Source organism: Poecilia formosa, unplaced genomic scaffold, assembly GCF_000485575.1.
Source record: "Poecilia formosa unplaced genomic scaffold, Poecilia_formosa-5.1.2 Scaffold151, whole genome shotgun sequence".
Taxonomy (NCBI): Eukaryota; Metazoa; Chordata; class Actinopteri; order Cyprinodontiformes; family Poeciliidae; genus Poecilia; species Poecilia formosa.
In genome coordinates, this window is record NW_006800090.1 from 1070008 (window position 1) to 1096826 (window position 26819).

The 26819-nt window shown below is 37.4% G+C and overlaps 1 protein-coding gene across 1 annotated transcript in view; it reads left to right on the top strand.

Annotated features, from left to right (window-relative positions):
* insra (insulin receptor a) overlaps positions 1–26819 on the top strand; it is an 82850-nt gene that overhangs the window by 8745 nt on the left and 47286 nt on the right. The window contains exons 2-3 of the mRNA XM_007563810.2: positions 5621–6169; positions 25419–25743. Of these exons, the coding sequence (XP_007563872.1) occupies positions 5621–6169; positions 25419–25743 (874 nt within the window). The remainder of the gene's footprint in view (positions 1–5620; positions 6170–25418; positions 25744–26819) is intronic.

Consider the following 26819-nt stretch of genomic DNA (forward strand, 5'->3'; position numbering starts at 1 on the left):
TGCATGCTTTTTTAATCCTTGGGGGTCCTTTCATAGTTATCCACCTGTGTCACCTTGAAACAGAGAGCGATTTTTAAAAAAAACTTCCATAGAAATACGTCCACATTTAAAAAAGTGAATGCAAATATGTTCTTCATTCCTCACCATGCAGTCAAGATATTAAGTTTTAGAGTTTTACTCTGCAGTTTTAGTCATTTTCTTGGTTTTTGTTTCAGTGAAGAAATACAACTAGTACATTTTTGTTTATATATATATATATATATATACACACACACACATATATATGACATTATTTTTTTTTTTTTTGAATGAACTTTGGCCATCTAACAAAAACAGCCATCGCGCGGCTCGTTGTGTTTTTGAGTTAAAAATGTTTAAAGTTGACTGAAAATGTGAAAAATATCACCTCGTAATTAAGTGTTATTGAAAGATTGGAAGATTAACACCTGAACGCCAACTATAAAGTCTTAAAAATGCATTTTAACATTTTAAAATGACTTAAATAAATAAACAATGCTAAGCCTGGTGAGGGCACAGGTAAAGCCTGGTGGCCCGCCAGGCTTATAATACACTGGGGGAAATCCTGGTGAAGTACAAACTAATAGAAAATGCAGGAACTGCAGGATTATTCCCATTTATGCACCACAGTAAAGCTTTTGCCTTTACCAGAGTTTTACTAAACTTAAAATACAAACAAATGCCTCCAGATAACTTTAATCTTCACCGACATATTTAACTGTTATCAAAATGATGCAGGACGGTGTGAAAATGTCCCGCTGTGCATGAAAAGGCCAAAACTTTAAATGTATGAAATAATGAAAGGTCGATACAACCAACACCCAAAACAAAATGCACAGCATACATTTTATATATTTTATTTATTGCTTTGTTTTATTTAAAGCATTCATAAGACTTAATTTAAATAAATCTTGCATGTTTTTTTTTTTTCCTCAGACATGCAGGCAGTTTTAGACTTTTGGTGTCTGCAGTCAATGAAAATCTCCCTCTAATCACTCTAATCGATTATTCAGAGCCCCTCGACTGTTTCTAGCCTCGTCTGGCTAAATTACGGGATGTATGGCCTTGCCTTGTCACCATGGTAACCTTTGTGTTGTCTTCCAGTCTAGGGATCATTACATTTAGGGAGGCATATTTAACTTCCATTATCATGGATTCAAGTTTTAATCGTTGTTTTGTTTAAACCCGTTTCGGCCAAACTTCTGTTCACATTTACTAAAACACTTCGGTCTTCAAACAACTCTATCTCTGCTGCCGCTCTGAAATTCCTCACTTACACACCAGGGCGGCCATGTTCCAGTTTGCAGAGCGAGCCTCTATTGGTGTGACTCCTGTGTATTAGATTCTCTATTGGGAATGTGGTTCTAAAAATACTGGGCTGACCGAAAGTGTATACTGATAGGAGCTTGGACTCGTCGCCCTGTGATGATTCGCCTTTTTCCACTCATACCAGACGGACAGAGAGAGAGGCTCCTTTAGGGTTGCAGATGTTCAGCGATTTCAAGCAGATTGTTTTTGTTCCTTTTAGGTAAATGTTTAAAGTCAAATGGATTAAAGCTTGTTCACTTTTTTGTCACTTTTCCATCTTAAACTTTAATGTTTTTTACTTGGATTTTATGTTATAGGCTAACACAACAACCATGTAGCTACATAATAATAATCTGTGAAGTGCCATGTATCTTTTTTTTTGTACGCCTGCAGTTATAGCTCCAAGTACTTTTTGGGCTACGTCTCTACCAGCTTTGCACACACACAGAGAATGATTTTTATTTTATTTTATTGTTATTTTTATACTGACGGATACAAGAAACACAAATCAAGACAATGTAATGTCTGCGTCACATTGTTTATAGCCAAAGCCGATTCACAACACCCATATTCCTACTATTCGTCTTTGATAAATGCTCCAGCTCAGCCAGACTAAATGAAGAGAATGTGAGGGTAAACCTTTGCCAAAAATTTACAGTTGGATTTTGACTAGGCCATTTTAACAAATGGAAGCTTTGATTTTAAACTATTCCTCTGTAGTTCTGATTGTTTGTTTCAATTGGAAAGCGAACTTCCACACCACTACATGTTGTCTTTGGTTTTCTTCCAGGAAAAAAAAAATTAAATCAAAGATGGATATTGAAACTGGAACAAAACATGTTTCCATTTCAGTAAATTTAGGATGATAACTGAATCAATTAATGAACTTAAACTTTGAGATTAGACATATACTTGCCTGTTTTGGCTTTAAACCTGTGCCACAAATCTTGTAGCTAAAGCTAGCTGGTGTTTCAGCAGCATGTTTATTATTCATGGGATATTATCAGGCTGTAATATATACAGGGAACCTCTGCCAACTAGTGCTTCAATAATCACAGAATTGGTAATTATAGATTTATATATTTGTGTATTTTTCCAAATTTTTTGTGGAGGACCCACACAGCTAAAAAAAAATTTCAGCTATGCGAGCATCTGAAACATTTGAAAGAAAGTGTAGCTTGTAATACCCAGACACGATGCTACCTGGCTTTTGCTGTCAATATTTGTTGATCCAAATAGACAAGTTCAGATTATCTACATTTTTTTGCATCTCTCAAAGGCTGCGTTCACACTGCAGCCTGAAGTAACTCAATTCCGATTGTTTTGACGTAATGCGACCTGTATCCGATCTTTTCATGGCAGTGTGAACAGCACAGGTCGGATTCTTTTTCGAATGTGACATATATCCGATACATATCCGATTCAAATGCGACCTACTACCGTCCAGGTCGCCTTCATCCGAACTGAACGTCACTGATTCTCAACAAATCTCACTATTCTGCGTCCTGATATGCGCAAGTAGGAAGAAAAACAACAACCATGACGGACTATATGCGGATTAAGTTGTTAATATGCTGCTCCAGTTGGACAACAATTTCAAATATGTAAGCTAAGCTCCACCGCTAGCCTCCATGTTTACTTCCGCAAACACTGAACACTTCTTCTTTTTATGGCGGTTGGCAGAACACTGAGAACGCTGACGCTATTGCGCCCTCTACTGCGCATGTGGGACACTTTCAGGTCGTTTGCATGTTCAGACTGCAGAACACATACAGGTCGCATTTACTGGCAGTGTGAACGGCCCCGGCAAAAAAAAATCGGAATTGCCAAAAAATTGGAATTAAGTCACTTCAGGCTGCAGTGTGAATGCACCCAAAGAAGCTTACGGGGCATTAGTGCCACCTGCTGGTCTGGAGTATGTGCAGCAGTGTTACGAGTTAAAAGCAAAACTGAGAAAAGTGCTTTTTTTTATGCTTTATTATATTGCAGATGTTCAAAATTATAATTATCTTCTAAACATTTGTTTAGAAGTTTATATAAAATATTTTGTTTGGTTAGAATATTAATGTGTTTGTATATTCTACTTTGTCTTTGTCACATAAGGTCCCAGTTAAATACATTAAAGATTGCTGTTGTAATCTTACAAAATGTGAAAAACCTCAAGGAGTCTGAATACTTTGGTATCACACTATATTTCCAGAAAAGCTGATGATTGATTTATAAAAGGGATAAAAGTTTTAAGTTTTTCTTTATTTTTTTATGGGCTTCAAAACCTGGAGGATTGTGAGACTTTCTCAGTGTTGTCAGCTAAATCCCACATATCCCATAAGCCTGGTCATAAATAAAACGCATACAGTAGATTAGATCCTCACTCTTCAGAGGCTTTTTGTGTTGTTTACCTTGTAATGTTGCTGAGCAGACGGTGTTCAATGAGCTTCTTATAGTTGTTGCACCATTTTCTCCACATGACTGCCAAGTTGGCCTGATGCGGAGTCTGGCGGTGAGTCGGGCAGTAAACACATCGGAGTGCTCACCGGGTCACACACCTCCAGCTGTGTGGACCCATGAACTGGAAAACCGAGGCAGGAGTGTGGCTTGAGTAGCACCTGCAGAGGGAATAATCTTTATTGGCTTCGTTGTTTATGTTGCTATGTAAGAGGGAACATGTGCTGGGGAGATTTAGAGCAGGGGAAGTTGAGCTAATCTTTACCAATTTTTAAATTTGTTTCATGGAAGACGTTAAGATACATTTAGCAGAATGTTTGAAGGCAGTACTGGATAATATGCAGAGTACGTTCTCTGGAAATGTCTTCAATTCATTTTATTTTATTGATATTCTGGAAGCCACAGAACATGGTCAGAACAAAACTCAGCTATGAAATATTATGGTCAGGATTCAAACACAGAACTTTGTTTCTGCAAGACAACCGTTCTAAAACTAGGATTTGTTTAAAGAAAATGATGAACAAGGCAGATAGAATAAACCTTTTTAAAGTGTAAAATCACTCAACACAGTGAGAAATAAAACATTTCACCTTAACCTTTACAAATTACAAAGCAAACTGAAATTGAGGTTTTTGTAAAATTCAGTTTACAAGTTTAAAGTATGAAAAAACTTTAGAAAATATTTCTAAACTATATTTTATTTTTTGCACATTACTCTTTTTAAAAAAAATATTTTCTATTTAGCTGATCCCACACATCTTCCTCCATAGCTGCTAACAGCCATTAGCATTCATTGATAGCTTATTGGCAAAAATGAGAGTGTTGCGCAACACAAATAATAATCCAATCAGAACATGATGTACTAATAATAAAACATAATTTAATGTAGCTTTGAATTTTAATAACTGAGGTCCTCCAATCATTCGATAAGTGGTTACAGCTCCAGATGGAACATTGAAAGATGATTGATGAAAATTTTTTAAATGTGAGTCTGGTGAATCATTGGACTGTGGAAATACATTTTATTTTATTTTATTTTTTAGGATTCTTCTTCTTTTTTGGTGGGGGGAGGTCTGGAGCATTTTCTTGTAAAATATTTAGGCTGTCTGGTCATGTGATTTGTGTTTGGAGGGATTGTCAGATTCATAATGGCTGGCCACAGGATTATGTTTTTAGTACAGTTGGAAATGGAGACAGAAAAAATGCAGCCAAACTGCGCAATAGCAGTCAAGGAATTCTCATCAAGCAGGATTTGTGTGTCTGGGTGAGGACAGGCAAAACTACAAATCTACAGCTGGTGCAAATACACAAGCATTAGTGTATCAGCTGCCCACACAGACACATATTTTTCATGCATTACCAAATGTTTTTCAGTTTTTTTTTTAGGTTTGTATAGTTGTTGTGATTTGCAGGAGAAGCTCCGCAACACAGCGTAACCAGGGATGAGCGCAGCGTGCTTGATGACAGCATTCCATATTTGACAGTAGCTCACAGGCAGATATGTGGTTGCTAAACAAAATGTCATCTTCAATGGTCTGTTCTTTGTCAGAGCCAGAGACACCACCACATGTTTGAAGATAAAACATTCTCTCTAATTATCCGAAGGTTGATTTTTATATTCCTCCCCCCTATGAGGCCTTGTCCTGTTTACAGAGCAGACATCTGGTGAAATACAGCAGACAATTGCACAAGAATAAACCTACGTTTGAGGGCAATACTTAACTTTAACCTATAAAATAAAGGGCAGTTTAGTTAATATTGCTTCACAGAGTACTCCTTTGTCCTTGTTTTTGTCTATTTAAAGCCCAATTTACAAAAAAATTGTTTCTCCATTTTCTTGTATCTTCAGTTTGTTCGAGCAAGGACATCCGCAACAATGCGACCAACCTGCGAAAGCTCGAGAACTGTACTGTGATCGAAGGCCACCTGAAGATCTTGCTCATGTTTGGGACCAAACCCAAGGACTTCCAAGGCCTGAGCTTCCCCAAGCTGAGGGTGGTCACCGACTACCTGCTGCTCTTCAGAGTCTATGGCCTGGAGAGCCTCAGCAGCCTCTTCCCCAACCTGACGGTCATCCGAGGCAACAACCTGTTCTTCAACTACGCCCTGGTGATATTCGAGATGCTCCAGCTCAGAGAAATCGGCCTCCACAGCTTGATGAATATCACCAGAGGCGCTGTGAGGATCGAGAAGAACCCGGACCTCTGCTACCTGTCCACCCTGGACTGGTCGAAGATCCTCGACTCGGTGGAGGACAACTACATCGTGGCCAACAAAAACGACAGAGAGTGCGGCGATGTCTGCCCAGGGGCGTCGATCGGAAAGACCACCTGCCCTTCGACGACCATCAACGGGCATTTCAGCGAACGCTGCTGGACTCAGAGCCACTGCCAACGAAGTAAGCAGCCTTTTCCCATCATTCAACATTAATATAATCTCTAAAAAAAAATATTTATTTCTGTCTTGGCAGACTTGATTGTAGAGCTTTATATCATGCAGGGCTGCAACTTGTCATTATTTTTTCTAATCAGTTATTCTGGCAATTAATCAATTAACGTAGATTTTTTTATTTAACCACTTTAGCATTTTTTATACTATATTAAAATACATTAAGTAAAAAACAAATAATTCAATTCTGTTTTTAAAAAAGAAAATAGACGTTTTGTTGCATAAAATTCAATAACGTAGCTTTGCAGTTAAAATATTTCTAATGCGGGTAGAGAATATTTGCAAAAGTTTTCTTTAATCTTAAATGCAAAATGTATAAATATTTTGTACAGTTTGGCTTAATTATTGCTTTGAATATTATGTTCCTTCAACAAATGGCCCTTTTTGAGTCTGTATACTCCAGTTAACGATTAATCTATTACTAAATTAGTTGATGATTATTTCAATAATAGACTCCTTGTGATTAATCTGATTAACATAATAGACTTGTGAGATAGGATTTCAGACAATTTGAGCAATTAATGAATGTAAATTGTGTCAGAATTGCTAATTTAATGAATGGAAATTACTTTTGGGAAATTACAGTACAGCTACGAATTCACATCCAGCAAGCTGGAACTGGTATTTTCTGATAAAATGTGTTTGGTGTGAACGCACCATTAGTCAGCCCAATTTTGAACCCTGTTTTCCAAGTTTGTGTGTAATATTTGATTCAAGATGCTGCCTATGCATGTTGGTGTTGTGGAAGCCGAATACGTTCTCAGAAAATGTGGTTTTAATCAAAATGCAGCCACAGGCAAAGCACGTTTTGCCCCATAAGCAAAATGGGAGGGGCGGTATTTAATGGAGTTAAAGTTTTGTATAAACATTTAATCATCATTAAATTATGATGAGGTATCCCCCTGTCTAGACTGGGAATAACTTGTTTATAATGTAACAAAATAATACACTATTTTGATGAAACATGTATTTTATGGGTGAGGTTTTTAGATAACTATGGGATACATTTGCAGCTCTTCAAATCCCTTTCAGGTTCTTTTTGGCTAGTAAAAGACATTTGAATTTAGACAAATTTACTAAACATTTCGGATGTTTAAAGTTATATCAAATAGCGTCTGAAAAGCAATTTATTTCGACGAGAATTTCTTATTTTTTTGCTGCAGCTCTCACCTGCTATTTACAGACAATAAATGAAACGACAAAAATTGTGGGTGAGTCAAATTGAATGTCAGTGTGTCACAAAAAACTTTCAAGTGGATTCAAGACAAAACACTTTTGTGTTTTTGATGTTTGAATGTCAGAGCTGTGTTGTGTGGTGGGTATAAACAATTAGGCCAAGTTCTGCAGCTGAAACCCAGCTCCACATAGCAACACCTTGCCAGTCATTCTGTAAACATTTCTCCCCGTCGGCTGCAGCCTTCCTGTTGCTCAGCTGAAAGGGGTGAAGAAGTTCGACATCCACGCATATTTATTTTTCTCTTCTGCCGCTGTGTTTACTGTAAAACAAAAAGCTGGCGTCATGCAGCTGAAAGGTTGAAATGTCGCTAAGAACACAAACTTTCCTGTCTGTTCTCTTATTATTATTGTTTGAAATTTAGACCCCTACAATTATTCAGGGTTTTGTTTGAACAGCTTGGTTTGTCGTTCGTAGTTGCCTACGAATGATTTTCTGAATGATTTCCTAGTCGTGCCAGTTTATGAAAGTGAATTAAGACCAGATGATGACGGGAAAGCGCTGCCTTTCAGTCATGGGGAGGGATTTTGTTCAGGCAGGACCTGTGGTCCTGTGGTCTGGGACCTGCGGTTTTCTGCCTACTTTCGCTAAAGCATGAAAAGACCCGTTAAGCACCAGCGAGAACCACAGGACGACTGCGAAGCATACCGTGTCCTCCTCTGATCTGCGCTGTTGCTACTTTTAGCACATCTCCAGCCTTTAATCAAAGACATTTTGCACCATATATGTATATATAATACAATGTAAATTAACGCCTACTCACATTAACACCTCATTTTCAGAAAATGATTCAGAGAATTACAGAGACAAAGTGCTGGTTAGCCACAGTAAATGTCTTTTTTTTTTTTTTTTTTTTTTTTTGAAGAAACAAAACAACAAAATTAAAACGGAACCTAACAAAATCAGGAACTCTAAATGGTTTAACATCAGATTAAATATTTTTTATGTCACATGTGTCATTGACTTCATGAAGGAAAAGCTTTATTTTGCTCTAAACACATAGCATAATCCACCTAATCTTTAATTAGCTCCTCATTGGTGTACTGTACAATAAGGTGAATTGTATAAAAATACTAAATTTAGTATTAAATTCCAGGATGAAATGTGAGAAAATGCGTGATTTTATAAATGAATTCAGGTTCATTTATAAAAATTTTGTTGTTAAAATATCTCTGAGATGACCAGGAAACTCAAAAATACTTGCAAAAACACACAACCACCTATATAAAAGGGTCTTTAGATAAAAGTGGTTCTGGTATTAGGCTTGGACTAGCAGTAGATCCAGTTCATAGCCGTTTCTATTAAAACATACCAAAGGATCAATTTTGTTTTCACAGTCGAAGATCTCGGTAATAACTTCCTCATAATGCAAAGCGTTGCCTTAGACCACAAATTAGTGGTTTTTAAATTTAAATAAAGAAAAAACTGGATGAATAAGTTTTAAAAACACCCTTATTAATTTAAAATTATCTGTTCCTATTAATTAATTTACAAACATTTGTATTAATCCTATGAAGAATATGTCATGACTAGTGAAAAGTAAGAGAGAATCAGCTTTTTTTTGTATCTTAGTAATCAGACTTTCTGTTAAGGTTGAAGGCCAGTTTTTAGGCAGATTCTCCTTTATCTAACATTTGTATTGGCACATATAACAGCACTCAAAATAGGTATTTGTGGCCTTCCTGTTGTAAGTAGCAGAGTTGAAATTTAACTGTGTGTGTGAGAGAAACTCTAAAATTTTTACCCTTCAATCTGAGTTTTCTAGCTCTGCTCTACCTTCATAGTATCTGCTAGAAGTCCCACTCTCTCACAGCCTAAATATTTCCTTTTAAGAAGCTTCCCAAGTGTATGTGCTTCCTCAGGCTGTAGTTTTTAACATCTTTTAAGTCGTAGCGTCCACACCAAAGAGCGGTGTTACTACAACCTGAAAGGGCTTGGTTAGGTGTGTTTACTGCCTGGAAAAAGACAAAAAGATGTTTCTGTCCACTCTGTCAATTGTTGAGAAACGAGATATTTACTACCTGTTGCTCGTTGTTCTCTCGTCTCCCCAGGTTTGTTAATGTCATGTGTAAAAGTGAAAACACAAAGACAGCAGTCACAATCAATCAGAATGTATTCAAACAATCAAATGCAAAAAAATCACACCAACAGCTCAACATAATCATCAGAAACCAAAGCCACAAAGAAGAAAATTAATTACCTTAGGAAAATACAACAATACATAGACGTGCCTTCGGAGACCACTGCGTGTGGCAGTTAAGATGGTTCCACCCCAGTGACCTGACCAGCTGTTTTAGCTCAATTACTTTTATATCAAGGCGTGTTTCTACTGTCTGGTGCGTTTTAATGTAACGTTTAGAGGTGGTCTCAGACAGCCCATAATGACGTGTTGCTGTTTGCAGCCAGAGACCTTGCAGGTGTTTACCAAGACCAAGGGATGAATTCATCGCTGCCTAACCCATCCTCCCTGCGCATTTTCCCAGGGTACGAACAATAGATTGTTCATTTTCAAACAGAAACATTTTACTCAAGAAAGTGGGACCAGAGTTTATCAGCTATCTGTGTTTCTCATTTCAAAGTGCCTCAAACTGGTTACTGAACCCACAGAGCTCTCCTGACCTCTGACCCAGTGCATCAAACAGCAGATTTTGATTATAAAAATTGGTACATGTTTTATATAATATATTCAAACTCTTATAAAACAGACATGAGCAGTTTCAATACCAAAACATCTGTTGGACTCAATATTTTCTGATTAGTTTTCAACTTCTTTGGTTATAATGAACTAAAACATGTTCAGATGAATATGATTTATAGATTCTTAAGAAAGTGATGTACTATATTAAAAAAATACTACTGATTAAACTAATTTTAATCAAATTGGGATCATTATATCTAAGGAAAATGTTCTACTGATAAAATTACATATTGTTTAAACTATGAGTCTAAATCTAACCAAAATTGAGGAGTACTCAATAAACTTATGATCCGTCTAATATTTCCACATGCACGAAAGTTAATCATTAAAAATAGCATAATTAAACTAATATTTCCAACACAATATTTAATCCTAATCAATCTGAAAACCATCCATCTTAGGTTTTTCAGTCCATCTCCTGTGCTTGTTGTGCTTTTTGCCCCTGTCACTTATTGTGTATCTGGCTTTTATTTTGAAGGTTCTGAAAGACATGATGCAATAGGAAAAATATTGCTTCCATATTGCTTTCCAACTAAAGGAATTGATCCACAAATTGTTTGGCTATGCTGGAAATTTTCTCTGGAAAGTCAAATACCTGGTCACGACGCAGCAGAACATTGTGAAATACACACGCACATGTTCCACCACAAGGCAGCACATGTTCCACCACAAGGCAGCACATGTTCCACCTTCATTTCCTTATGTTTACAGCCATGTAACAGGAGCCTGTGAAAATACTAGCATGGGCATCAAACCTGGATACATTTTACGATCAACTTCAGGAAATGCTGAACCTAGATCAGCATTGAAACTGCTCTAATCTGTGGCTTTAATCAAAAGACATTTCAGTTTGACATTTTAACTAAAACGATGTTATGGCATAATATAGATTCTATGGAGTTAGAAGTGGGACTGGGCAATAAATCAATAACTGTATATATATCGTGGTAGGCATGTGATCAGTGTGAATAGAAGTCACGTCTCATAAAATGTTAATTAATTTCACTGAACTCTGATTCAGAACCACACAGCATTCTGGGAGATGTAGACAGAGGAAAATCTTTAGTCGCTCAACATTTCATGGCGTGTTAAGCAAAAGTTGGTGGCATCAACTAACTGACTCACTCTGTGGTTGCCTAGCAACAACCTGTAACTGGCGCAGCAGCAGTTTAAGGTTTCACCACCGTGCCTCATAACTGTTTAAAAATAATAATAATTAAAAAAAACAATGCCATGGAGTGAAAATTGTGGATAAAACAGGAAAGGTCATGACACCAGTTTAACAGCGTTTCAGATATTTAAAACAACAAAAAAAAATTAATAAGTGATTATCGATATTGACTGATATGACATGGTTATATTGTGATGCGTTTTCCAGCCATGGTCTGAAACTTTGGTAATATTATGTAACTTTAATTTATTTGTCTTATTTGCCCCCAAATAACACAAATATTCACCTGGCTGACAACTATAGCAATATCTGCTATAAGCTGTTACTATGTTTATACTTATACTTTAAAAACATTAGCAAGAGGTTTGGCAAATTTACTTGGAATGTCACATAATCTCAAAATAAAAACTGTATAAGAACCCTGACAAATCTGCCCTGCACGGAAACGTCTCCGCTACTGGCTTTCACCAAGCAACACCCGCAAATGAACCTGAGTATCCCAGGTGGCTCGTATTTTATTCACATTATTGAATGAGAGCTTAATTATCCGCTCTCAGCTGGAGATGAGACACTCAAAGGAGCTTGTGCTCCTCCTTTCCTGCTGCAGCTCTCTCCTGTGTTTGGGATTGTTGGACTTGTTACATATTTAATGAGGATCCCTTAAGATGATCAACATCTCTCCGCTGAGTCTCAATTCTCTGACCGGACTGGCATTTTGTTTTGTAGCGCCTCGATATGCTAGGTGTTGGGTTTTCGTGACCGCTTATTGCTGTGAATGAGTGAGGTTAGGTAAGGACAAGATCTTTACTCCATACGGAGGGTCCAAATTTACACTCAGTACAAGTCACATGCCTCTCCACCAATCACAAGAGGGACTTTGATAGGTTTGGAAGGGTCTGTGTGGACCAGTAACTCGAACTATAAATCTCATGGGGGACATAACCTCCGCATCTGTGCAGACAGACGACGGCCTTTGTTTGTCCTTGTTGCTGGGATACGGGGGGGTAACACTGTGGTGTAATCGTGGATATGAACACATCCGTCATCCATCCTGGCCATATCGGAAGGAAAAGCGTGGCGGCCGGTCATCATGCGGGCGAGATGTTGTAGTGTAAACCTTGGTCAACCTCGCCGCTGACCTTGCAGCGGGTCCCACACGTAACGGCCAGCACTGGCGCCACAGTCCGTTTCCACTCCAAACAATGGCGGTTCTAGAAGTTCACCAAGAGCTCTCTTCAATTGTTTCCTGCCTTTGTTGGTCTGCTTCCCGTCTGAAGTTATGAATGGACGCCGAGGCCTTACTTGAGGTCTCGGTAGCACAAAATACTAATATGTGATCCCTGGATGTCAGCAGGACAAATTTGGCTACTAGTGAAACAATCCGTGAGAAAATAGTGGGGTTTTTTTGTTTTATTTTTTTGGGGGAGAAATGTACCTTGGACCTACAGGGATATTTTAATCAGAGTAACACATTTTGCTGGATGATAAATTGCAATTAAATGATAATATTGTTGTTTTGAGACCATTTTCAAGTAATTTAATGGTAATGGCAACATTGACACATTCTCAAAGATCAATAAACTTTAAATTCTAATGAATGTTTAACACAGTAGCTAGAAGGCATTTTAAATATCCAAAATAAACAAATAAAATGAATTATGAAGTCTCCGTAAACAAAATTGTCCTTTTTAAGAAGTGATAGTTGAGACCAATTCACCAGACTGAAAAATGTTATCATCCAATTTTTGTCAGAAAGAGAAAAACAATAAATCATGCAAATGGAAATTATTGAGCTTGTCTTATTTATAAGGCGATTAATTGATTTATTGGTTATTACGACAGGCCTAGCTTGTTACAGGACCTAATACAAGAAGTCAGTTTTAAATATTCAGGTGGATGATGTGGGTTTAATACCTGCTGCCATGCAAAATGTAACTCTGTCACTTTTAGGTTTTTGCTTTTAGCTGCTGCGAGACGTAAATTATGTTTTATTCAACCTGATGAAACAGCTTTCCAGATATAAGTGCTGCTCATTTCTGCAAGATTGATTTGCCATCACTTTCTGACACAGACTGACAAAAGTTTGTTAAAACATCTCAGCTTTTGCCATTACTAACACCTAAAGGCCAAACAAGGTGCTCTAAAGAACAACGGTTAATTTCCTATTGCTGTTAAAAGGCCCGGATTGTGACACTGGTGACAAATACAACTCAATGTTGTAACCATTTTTCTGTACAGTTCAAGTGAAAAGTAAAAACTTAAAAGCTGTAATATTGCAGATTCATAATGGTTTTGTGCTAATACTTTTTGTATTCAGATGATTAATTGGATAAAAAAAATTGGCACATTCTGCAGATGTTTCATCTAACCACTTAGGCTTATGTTACTGAATATTAGAAATACATTAAATAAACAAATAATTTAATTCCTTTTTTTAAATAAGAACATTGTACTGTCTAAAATGCAATAATTATTTGTAGCAAAAGGGATGCATCTGCAGCTAAAAACACTTCTGATATCAAAATGTAAAAAGCTCAGGGCTTTCTGCTTGACTCATCAATAGAGAGTAGCGATGATTTGTTTATTTTGTTTTTTTTTTATCTTAAATGCAAAATAAATATATTTTTGTACAGTTTTGGCTTACTTACTGCTCTCTGGGTAGTGTCCTTTCACCACATAACCTTTTTTGAATCTAATTATATATAACTGATTACTCAATTAGTTGACGATTAATCACGATTAATCACGATTAATCTGATTAATCGATTCAGCTCTCTGCTCCATAAAGCCATATAAATTTAAGTGACTTCCACGCTTTTCCTGTTATTTCGTTAAAAAGACTCTCATAACAATTTTATGATTCAAAGTTTGATCTGTTTACTTTAAAAAGAGTCAACTTAGAAACCTCCAGAATATTTAAGATTTTGCACTAACGCAGCGTTGAGGCGAGATTCTTTAGGATCGGTTCATACGTGAGGGTTGTAAATGAGTAAAGCTTTTCACTCGAAGCTGCTGTTTATTTGAATTGCCCCTGGCAACGCTTGAAATGCACACCAGCCAAGTGTGTCACCCACTTGTCATTCTATGTACAGCGCTGAGGCAGTTATGTTAAGAGGTAACTTGAGCTTCAGCTTTTGGGACCGTATATCCAAAACATTGGACTGATTTACTGCTGCAGGAATTTTGGTTGACAATCATCGGTGCAAAAGAAGACACCCAGACAAGATCAGACAAATTCAAGTTGTAACAATATGCTTCCTGGTTTTTCCCCCTCTTGTCCAACTTTAGCAGCTACTCTTCTCTACAAGCCTTCAGCTCGCCTCTAAGCTCCCTTCACACACGCCACATAAGTTCTTTTCTTTAAGCTGACTTAACTGCTCTGGCACTTGCGCTTGTGGAGTTGCACCCTGCAAACCCTTTCCATGCAGCTATTGGAGCCTTTCCCATGGAATCTCAGACATTTCAGGCATTTGTTAAAGCTGAGCAGCCGACAGGCGTTTCTCCACCGATGAACTCGCTCACCACAGCCGTTTGGTTTCAAACGGATTGCTGCTGTTCTGATGATAGTATAATCATGTTTCTTTTCATCTGGTGCAAAAGACGTGCAGCTTAGTTTCTTGAAAACTGTATTAGCAGCGTACGCTTTCTATTGCCAGATGTTTTGACATAAAGAATCTGTTTTTTAAAGTAGACAGTATAAATTTAATTATCAATAATAATGCATATAACAATAAGCATTGTTTTTTAGCCTATTCTTTTTATCCATTTTTCTTTTCATGTCTACAACATGACACTAAAAATATAGCTAATATAATTTTTTGTGTATTTTACTTGCCACCAGGTTGGAAACAAACACTTTTTTTAAAATATCCGCATCTCTTTTTGTAAACGTTTTTTTATTTTAAACCTAAAACTTACAACAAATTTGGTGTGGTTGGTATTTAGCAAGAATTATAAGTTGTCTTTTTATTTAAAAAGGTTACATAACAGATTTATTTACATGACTGAGAAAATGGCTGTTTGGATTGTAAAGGTTGCAGATCCCAGGACTAAACATGCTTTTTCTAAAAAAATAAATATTAGTAATATGAAATAAAGTTTGTTGTCAGTATTTCATGTTGCAATAACAATTTTAAGCTTCAGCTGTAAACAAAAACAGAAAAAAAAAAGTTTATATGTAATGTACAATGAAAATATATTCCTGGATTAACATAAATCCAGCCCTGAAGAAAAATTATTCAAGTGGCCCTTTTTGAAAAGTTGGTTGCCCAGTCCTGGTCGAAAACATGCAATCTTTTTTGTTAATCTAATCTTAATGTTTTTGGTTGGAGCAACGATGCCAAAGCTTCGTATTTACACCCATTTATGGTTGCAGAACAAGAGCAAAAAGTCCCAAACCTTTGTTTTGATCAATTTGAGTGTTGGTGCCCAGTTTATTCCCACTTTTCCATCCTAATCTTTTTACCAGATCAAACTTGTTGTTGCAAAAATAGATTAAAAAGGACATACTCTTTGTTCTCTCAAATTAAATTTAATTAGTTGACATTAACCAAAAAAACAAAAAAAACAAAACAAAACACATCACTTGATGTTGCATTAAGAACAAATCAGCGTTTGATGTCATTACCCAGACAAAGTTGAGCATTAGGGAAGTCATTATTTATTATTTTACCCTGACGCTGATATCCGGAAGGAAATGAAGATTCAAGGCCGCACCATGCGTCATTTGCCTGCCAAACAGGCGACGTAATTGCCCATCAATGAGAACAGGGTGTTTATCATTTCTATTCCGGTCACGGACGAGTTAGATATCCTGCGTTTTGGATGACGGCGGTGTCGGGCCGACATTAAAAACAAAAAGTGCTTTTCCATGTTGTTGATGTGTTTTTGTTCTATTAGCGGAGGCAGGAGCCGGTTAATGAAGTTGTTTACGGTCCCTGTTGCTCCCAGAGTCGCCTTAACCGTGCCCTGCTGCCGCCGTGGAGTCAGGCCATCCAACAAGTGGAAATAAAACTGATGATAAGCCCTTGGTTTTATGAAGTCACTGCTTTTCTGCTTTCATGCTTGATTGGATTGTTTGTGTTTGTTGTATGATCTATAACTTGGTTTTCCAAAGTTTCTTCATTATGGTCTTTAAGTAGTGCTCCCAGTCAGGTTTTGTTAATTCAGAGGAAATCATTTTGTGAAGCCACCACCTTTACCTTCTAGTTGCAACAACTTTCTTAAACCTGCAGATGTGTAAAACCGGATTTTAACTTTTGTGAATATCATGGTTTAATTTCTTTTTCCTTTACAAACCAAAACCTCAAATGGTGATTATAATCTGGAACTTCCTCAAAACGAAATGCTGCTAAATATCTGGTGCAAGTTTTGTTGTTTTAGTTTAATACAGAACTATTTTCTGAATTTCTAGGCAGTCTGGAAAAGCAAGAATTGGATTTAAATATTTCACAGATCTGAATAAATGTGGAAAAAGAGACATATTTCCATTTGTCTGTCCGTCCGTACATCCATCTACATGTCCATCTGTTTCATCTCCCTTTACGTCTATAATTTTTGCAGTAAAATTAAGAGTAAAAGGTAATCTCACCTGGTATCGTCATGGAAATATTTAGCAGTTAAACGATCAAAGTGTATTATTAGCCTGGCGGGCCACCAGGCTTTACTTGTATCCCCACCAGACTAAGCATTGCTTATTTATTTAAGTCTTTTTAAAATGTTTGCATTTTTTAAGACTTTGTAGTTGGTGTTCAGGTGTTAATCTTCCAATCTTTCATTAACACATAATTATAAAGTCATATTTTCAAATTTCCTGTCAACTTTAAACATTTTTTAACTCAAAAACACGACGGGCTGCTGGACTGCCCTAACATGCAACACCTGGGCTTAGCAAGTTTTCTGGGGGAAACCTTGAAAGTTAATGTTCTAGCGCAAATATTAAACATTTGACATACGAATTAAATTTTATTTTCACATGATACCAAATTGGTAGATGCAAAATTTGTCTGTTGCACAATAACAAGCATGAAAAGCTCTGATGCAACTTGAAATACGTATTTTTGTTAAACTTGCACAGTTTAACTTAAGATAGCAGCTAATCTAATCTCATGCTAAAATTTATTTTTCTTTTAACCAAAACCTCAAACAGGGATTATAATCTGGAACTTCCTAAAATAATAACATTTCTAAGTGTGTGAAGCAGCATCTCTTTTTCTATCACATTTTTTCTTATGCTGAATTATTATTTGCAGAAATGAGTTGCATGAGTCAACTTTCAAAGTATTTTTACCATTATAAATGTTCAGTAATGTATTACAGGGGTGGAAAAAGCTTGGTTATATTTCTGAAAACATTCACTGGTGGTGTTCGGCTTTGGGAAACAGTTGCAGCGACGAAACAATCCGTTGTGACGGTTTGCTGAATATGTGATGAGAAACCGACTCTGTGCTAGATACAGTTGAAAGCTACGTTTACTGGAAACTGATGACTTATTCAGGAAGAATGAATCACGTTTTGTGTATTTATCACTTTATATTTCAAACTCTAACTTGACTACACATTGAGAGCAAAGTGGAAATAAAGTCACATTCTTTGTTTGTGTGCTCAAACTTAGCCAATAAAGCTGATTATGATTTATCTTTTGCTTTTAGGATGGAATGATACTACTAAAATGCAAAAATGTGGTCTCCACTGTGAATTTATAACAAACCTTTTTATCATAAAGGCATAAAACCTTATTTGGTTAAATGTCCTAGTAAGTAGCACCTCAAGCACTCGTGTTATGTCACTTATTAACAAGCTTCTGGTCTGATATTTGCCCATTTGTCTTGTGATGGGTCAAGCTGACATAAAGTTCTTGCTTTCTGGCACAAACCAGGTTTTTAAACAAACCTGATAAGAGTTTCAGTGGGACTGAGGTTCAAGCCACTCCAACAGCTTAACGTCAGCCAGCTGTCTCAGTTTCACTCCCTACTTAGGATTACTGTCAAATGAGACAACGTTTGGGCCATTTTAGTTCACATGGCGGTTAAAAAAGCGAGAACATTTTGAGTGTTGAATCCAATTAGCTGGCAATTTGAGGTGAAGTTTAAAAAGATTGAGGGCAGTCATCCTTTCTCAAAACTTTTCCTCACTTATGGGAATACACCATTATCACTTCCAGCAAAACCCCCACAACAATCATGCTAGTAATTTGCTTAACTGCATGATCTAACAGAACAATCACTTGAAAACTGGCTTTGTAAGTAACATTTAAAAAATTTGTAATTGAAATAAAAGCCAAGTTCAGTGCCAACCAGGAAACCGAACCAATTATGCACAGGTTCTAGAGGTATTCCAGATCGTTGAGGGCTGAAAAAGTGTAGATGAGGTGATAAATGACATTCGTCTGAATAAAATTAGGTTTTATGAAATAGTACAAATCGATTTAAATGTGTTGATTAAAGAAAATTAGTAAAATGATAGGGGTTGTGTGTTAGTTTAGGGCAGGGGTGTCAAAATCATTTTCAGTTTGGGCCGTTTCAAAAATCTGAATGTTCTTAAAGGGCTTGTTGTGCCAGAATATATTGATAAAAACCAATCAAACTGTTAAAATATCAATAAATGGCTGTTCCTCCAGGATTTTATAATTGTTTTAGTGGGGTTTTTTTACAATCAAAATTACAGATTTTGTGGTGCCAATTTGGAAATGTTTGTAAGGAATTTTTACTAATGTATGATGTTAAATGTGACTTTTTATTTGCAGTCTTTAAAATCAAGAAAGCTTGAGGCAGCAGTCACTTAAACGCAATGTTTTTGACCAAGTTTGAGAAAATTTGCAGTAAAATCAGAAAAAACATGTGGAGACTTGTTGATTTTATGTGAATTTTGCAGATTTATTGATGTAATTGGTCTAGAGGGCCACATAGAAAGCTACAGCGGGCCAGATTTGGCCCTCTGGCCTTGAGTTTGACATCTGTGGTTTAAGGTGTTGTAGGTGGATTTACTCTACTGGAGTTTAACAGTTTCTCTACAAGGTGGGGTGCCAAGATTTAGGTTTTATTGTCTGAGCAGACTAACAACATCACAATTTCCTCCTAAATTTGGAGTAATAAATTTGGATTTAAACATTTAATTCAATGTTTAAACTGCTAACCTGTCTTGTTTTCACCCATCTCGGTGAGGAATGAGGCTTCAAACATGAGCTGTTCTGTTTATTACTTTTCTCACTCTGCTTCTAACTTTTCAGCCATGTGTCTCCCTAAAGCCTTTTTTCTTCTGGCCTTCAGTAAAAACTTTCTTTCATAAGAAGCTAAATGCTACCCTTGTCATTGCCGTGGAATTTTAATTGGCAGCCAGCGCTCCACCACGTCCCTGTTTGCCATGTTCTCTGATCCAAAGTGATCGCAACCCAAATAGTCTGAGTGCGCTGTTGTTTCATCGCTGCCCTAAAAGAAGACTAAAAAAGGAAAATCGCTCCAGAAACATTCTGGTTTTTGAAATTCTCAGACTCTCTATTTTTCATGGATGTAATCTAGGAGTTTCAGCTCAGAGTTATCCAAGATTGCATAAACAGGTTGGTGTTTGTTTGGTGTTTTAAGATTCAGCATTTTTGGCTGTTTAGCACTCTTTTCTGCCTTTCTACATGTCCCAACTCGGTGAATCTCATATTGGCACATGGCGCAGATCGCTTCATTCGCCCTCATGCTGGCAACAGTGTGTATTCTTCTTGGTCGCCTCTAGCCTGAAGTGCTGTTGGTTTGTTGTTGGTTGGTTTGCAGCCTGTTTTAAAGCCTCGGGGATCGGGGGTCTCATTTTGCAGCTCTACCCCGCCTCCATTCCCACCGAAGCCTCGGCTAATGCGATAAGGAGCCAGGCATTATCGCATTAATGCAGCTTTTTTGCTTGGCCTTCATGTGATCCTGCTGTACTTTGGACAAGCTGCATAACAAGAGATCGGTCAGAACCCGACCGGTGTCAGTGGAACCAGACTAGGAGGACAAGAGACAACAGGTCTAAGTCCAACTGTCTTTTGAAAACTTGCATTGATTTATTGTTGCTTGATGATTGTACCAATGGAAGATAAAGCATGAAGATGCTGACCGGGCCCAACTGGAGTGGACTAACGGTGGGAAAAACACCTCAGTTCCCCTTAAACCGTTACAGCTCCAGGCCTAATTACAATAACAATCCAGGAAGTTACCATGTATTTAAAGATTTGCATGTTTTAAAGGAAAGAATGTGAAATTCCCTCTAAAGGCCCCCCTCCTCATTCACAAAGATCAAAGTTGGCTTGGGTTGGCCCCTCTCTCGCAGGTCCCCAAGGTCTCAACCCTGAAAGCATTTCTGACAAGCACACAAGAAAACAAGTCCATCTCCTTCAGTGTGATCACTCTTTTCGTTACTGTTGGAGCCTCTCAGGTTGTAAGACGGCAAATAACTTCTCAGCATCAGCTTACAGACGTGATTTTAGTTTTACAAACAGTGCTAATGGTGGAAATTAGTGGTTTATAGCGCTTCAACTCCAACTCCAACTCCATTAAAGTTGGCAGAAACCCAGCTCTGTTGAATTTACTCAGTTTTCAAAACTCTTCAAGATAAAAGATAAACTAATATTCACTACACAGCCCCTGGGATTGCAATCAAAAACACCAATAATGATCCTTTCAGATCAACTGTAAGATTTTTTTTCTTTCACCTCTTAAACACAACAATGTGCTGCGATCGGAGGGTATGCGTGCTTTCAGATCATGCAGCTGGGATTACTGGAAAAAGGGGCAGAGCTAAAAGGATATTTCACTGTTTTCTTTTTAATATTTTTATACTAGTTCAACATCTAAAAATGCTCAAAAATGAACTGAATGTTTCTGCTATAAACAGAGATGCTTTGAAAACAGTTTTAGCCTTATGAAAAGTTAAAAAAAGGAAGATTTTTAAATATTTGTTGGCATTGAATGGTCTTGGAATGAGGCATGTATTAAATTCACTTAAAATTATTCATAACACTTGTATATTTAGTTTTAAAATTATTTCCAATCAATTAAAAAGTTTGTTTTGGATCAAAAATAATATCAAGAAAATGGCACAGTACTTCTTTAAACAATTTTTGTTATTTTATTTTTAATTTGAATAAAAATGGGATGTTGAAAATTAATTTGACCCTTTCCAATAAGCAGTAGAAAATCTTTATTGCCAATACCACAATATTTTGTGGTATTTCTTTTTGTAATGGCATAAAAGGGGCTAAAAAAATGCATTTAAAATGTTATTGGAGAATATATCTATGGTGCACACAAACTAAAACTGCTCTTAAAATAAATCTAATGAATAAAACTGAACCACTATGCCACACAAATGTCGATATTCATGTTCTTATTAACTAAGTAATGAAGTTATTTAAATAATAAAAGCACCAAACCTATTAGTGAAAATACAAAGATTATTTTCAACCTAACTTCATAAAGAGATTAAGCCTGGATCAGATTATTTTACACTGATTGCAGATTACATAAACCACAATTTGGGATTTTTAAAAAAACATTAAATTCATTCCCTAAAAACAAAAAAGGACATCTTTTTTGTTTTTAGGGAATGGCATAAATCTATTTTTGCGACATAAAATAGATATATGTCGCAAAAATCTGTTTTCAACTCGGTTCTTCTGAGCTAAGTCATGTTTACTGAATGTAAAATGTACGTCTTATTTTAATGAAAATAAACCAATTTTCTGTCTAGATTAAATTAGGGAGTCATCTCCAATCCATTAAGTGGTAAATGCACAAATTCAGAACCAAAATCCTCCACCATCCAAGCCAATAAACTTTGATTTTAGATGTTCCTGCAATTGAAAATATTAGATTTGAGTCCATAAGAATCTCCTAAAGTCATGGATGAGAGGAGAGATGATTAATGTACTGAGGCGTGGAGCTGCTCGGCCTCATAACAACAAACCATAATTGTTTTGACATGAGCGTGACCCCATTATTGTCGAACGCTCTGTTCTCCTCAACAGGAGCTTTCTTTTGTGTACGGCAGCCATGCATAGTAAATAGAGACCTAAACTCGGTGAATGAGTGCAGCGCAGTGAAGGCAGCGAGACTTGCTCTCATTCAGCGCCGGCTTGTTTCTGTGCGACTCTCGTGGCAGATTTTCCGTTCGCAGCTTCTCCCTCTGTCGCTGTGAGGGAATAGAGAGGGTTAACGTTTGTAGCCGTCTTCCTCGGAGATGGGAGAGGCCAGTTGAATGGCTGGCTGCAGCAGCTAGTCAACACATTGGCTATGACTGAGGGAGGATCTGCTGCTGGGTCTGTGCTGCGGCGTGGAGCGCTGGCCGAGGATCAGGAGTCTCTGCTGCGCGGCTCATGTTTGTGTGCAAATATGCATGTGGGGATAGCTTTAAGAGCAGCTTTCCAAACAAATAGGAAGGGAAATAAAAGCTTCAACTTGTGTGAAGATGACTGAAAAATGAACAGTGGTTATATCATTTGTTTTTACAGCCGCGCCGCCCCACTGTTCCCCCCTTCGCCGCCCTCTCATGTTGCCGTTCTCCTCTTTCTGCTGCTCTCCACACACACACACACACACGCACGCACGCACGCACGCACGCACGCACGCACGCACGCACGCACACACACACACACACACACACACACACACACACACATATTCCTGCAGCTCTTCATGCTCCCCTCAGGTAATGGAAGAGGACACTGCGTTGTTTTCTTCTTCTAATGGACAAATGATGAGTTTATTCATGACACATGTCCCTACTGTCTGTGGAAACCACATTTTTTAAAACAGAAAATTAGTTTTTCACACTGTTGTCGTCTCAAAGACACCTGTATGTATGGTTTGACCTGCTGTCCGTCTCTGACCTCAATGACTGGCAGCCCCTCCACACACATATACACACACACACACACACACACACGCACGCACAAACACATGCTGCGTAACGGATTTAATCTGGCTTTCATGGACGAGAGGTTAATCTCCAGCGTTCAAGTTAGTCGGTGAATCCTTCATCTACGCTCGCACAATTTGTCCTCACCTACATTCAGTCACTAGCGGCTAAACCCACCTGCAAATCAGCGCGGCCTGAAGGTTATGCAACAGTAGAGTTTTACTCTGTGCACAATCAGGCTTTAAATCAATAAAGATCAATACAGTTGGAGTTTTCTGTGACATTTACAGCAAAGAAACCAACACCATGAGATAATTTAAATTTACTAAAAAAATGATGTTAATTAGACTCGTCAAGGTAACAAATTTTTCTGGACGATAAATTGTCCCAGAATTTATTGTGATAAATGATAATATTGTTTTTCTGAGACAATTTTCAAGTGATATAAAATCCAAGAGCACATTCTCAAACGACAATAAACTTTAAATTTTGATGAACATTTAGCACTGGAACTGGAAGACATTTTAAAATATAAAATAAATAAACAGAAACGACAAATAAAATTAAATATGAAGTTTTTGTTAAAAAGGACAACTTTGGTAGAAATTTTTCTACCAAAAGAAGAGAAAAGAAAAACAAATGAAAGTTATTTAGCTTGTTTTAATTTATCTTTCAATTAATTTGTGATTAATTGATTTATTGTTTATTGCAACAGGCCTAGTGTGAATTAGTGATAACAAACTGGTCTGTCACACATTTTGCTGGACAATAAATTGTTCCAGAAGTTATTGCGATAAACGATAAAGATCAATAAACTTTAAATTCAAATTCAAACATTTAGCACTGGAACTGGAAGACGTTTTAAATAAAATAAATAAAACAACAGAAACAACAAATAAAATGAATTATGAAGGCTCTGTACACAAAATTGTTCTTCAAAAAAGGGCTTGTTGAGGCCAAAACATCAGACTGAAGACTTTTACCATCCAGTGTTTAGTAGAAAAAGAAAGAGAAAAGATTAAAACCTATAAATCATGTTAATGGGAATTTTTGTTTTAATTTATCATTCAATTAGCTGATTTATTGTAGGCATCTACAAGATCTTAAAAAAATCCAGAAAATCCCGAAACTCCTAATTTTAGGCCTTAAATATCTGGAATTAAAGCAGATGATTTTTCTACACTCAGGCCTGATTATCTCCAGATTTGTAGAAGAAATCATCTGTAAAGTAGGCTGAAGGATCTTAAAGGTTTGTGGCCTCGTTTTAGCTACACCAAACTGTTCAATGAGAGCATCAACAAATCTCAATAAATTTGAAAATATAATTAAATGCAGTTGGTGTGTGCAGTTTAGTGAAACAGATCTCACTTATTTATGTGATTACAAATGGGAATGTTTCTCAAGAGCATTATTTGAGCTTGCTGGGGTATAATTATAACCTAGAAACTCCTTGTAGCTTATAAATTATGGAGTACTTGTACTTATAACAGGAGCATCTAGTTCACATATTCACTCAACCCAAAACAGGAATTAGAACAAAGTTAAAATCCAGAGAAACTCCTTCTAGTTTATAAATCATGGACTACTTATTCTTAAACATGGGTTTACACTTTTTTGTTTTATTCTTTCTTCTTTTGCTCTTTCCTTTGGTTTGTTGTTTTGTTGTATTTCTTTCTCATTCACGTGAAGCACTTTGAATTGCCTTGTTTCTGAAAATGTGCTACAGTAATAAAATTACCTAATGCATTCACAGCCATTCAGTTTCCTACAAAAGATTAAATAAATCGTTCTTATTGTCACGTTTACCATTGTCACATGAAAATATTGCGATAAAATGTTTAAGTCTGTCTCCCAGCCCGACTCTGAGAGCCACAAATTGTCCCTGGGTCACTTTGGACACCTCTGCTTTAAATACCATGTGCAGTTTGTTCTTACTGACCACCAGTGTTCTGGATAACTATGTGCTTCTTTAATGACCAGTGGTGGACCCCTGCTGTCTGCAGTCAGTACGCTTGTTGCCACATGACAGATGATCCTCTGCCTTATGCTGTGTGAGGGATTTCTCTCCTGCTGAAAGAAAGATCTCACTGTGTAACATTTCTGCGATTGTTATTTAGACTAAAAATGTAACACATGCACATTTATGGCCTGCAAGACCTAAAATCTCCCTTTGGCCCACTCCGTCTAAACTGCATGTCTCTTCCCTCTCCACGCAGTGTGTCCTATCAACTGCACACACCGAGCCTGCACCAAGGACGACGACTGCTGCCACTACCAGTGTCTGGGCGGCTGCCTGAGGCCCAACTCGCCCAGGCACTGCGTGGCCTGCCGCGGCCTCCTGCACGAGGACAGCTGCGTGGAGCGCTGCCCAGAAAACTACTTCACCTACAAGGGCTGGCGCTGCGTCTCCCTCGCCTTCTGCCAGGATTTGCACAACAGGTGCAAGCAGGAAAAGAGCTCTGACTGCTACGAATACGTCATCCACAACGGTGCCTGCATCCCAGAGTGTCCCTCTGGCTACTCGATAGGCAACTCCTCCACGTAAGTGGACACTCGAGACGGTCTGATGGCTGCTTGATGGCCTGCAGGGAAGATGTTTAATCAGCGAACTGTGCATTGTATGCTGCTTTAGAATAGATTTTATTTTGCATCTTTGCTCTGTAGCTCTGCTGTTTTAAGTCAAAATGTGTGCTTTTTCTTTTTTACATCACCTGCATTTGATGTGTAATAGAAAAGAGCAGAAGCGGGGCAAAAAAATTCAACATATCTCAATTAAATATGGAAGGGAAAAGAATGAAGGAGGGAACAAAAGAAGAGATGAAAGGAAAATAGAAGGATTAAAGGAGAGGAAATTGGAAAAAAGTTGGAGAAAATGCAATGAAAGATGGATAAAAGCCAAGAATTGGAAATAAAAGGAATGAGAAACAAGAAAAGAAAAATGATAGGACGATTGGAAAAATAATAAAAAATGCAATGAAACATGGTTGAAAATCCAGAAAAGAGAGGAAGAGGAGATTGTAAAACAAGGAAAGATGACAAGAAAATGGTAGAATGAAAGAAAACAAAGATGCCAAAAGAAATCTGGAAAGAAAGACAAAATGGACAGAAGGGTGTAAAACTACAAGGGAAAATAAGAGACAAAAAGAAAAGAGAGGGAAGGAAAGATGGAAGAAGGAAACACTGAAACTCATTCATTTGTGTCGTATGCGCCACGCAGCGTTCTGACTACGCTTGACGTGGATCCACCCCCAACTCAGTGAAGTCTGCACAGTGTTGTTAGAGATTTCTTGAACTTTGACCTCGATGACGCAAAATTACACAGCCAATAGCGTGAGTGTATCAGTGAAAACGCTGTGGACTGATCTGAGGGTCGGCGTGGAAACGGCTTCATCAGCTTCCTCTCCCATCTTGTTTCTCCTCTCCTCTCTCTTAGTAACAGAGATCTCTCCCTTTTGTTGGTCTTGGGTAAAAACAAAATGTATCACCAAGCTGAACCAAAGCCATCAAGCTTTTATTTTGAAAATTGCTCCTTCTGTGCTCTGCTGCAGAAAACAAGGCTCACCTCCGACTCCCACACTGAGCTCGTATCGCTTTCATGTTTAATATTTAATTTTCCA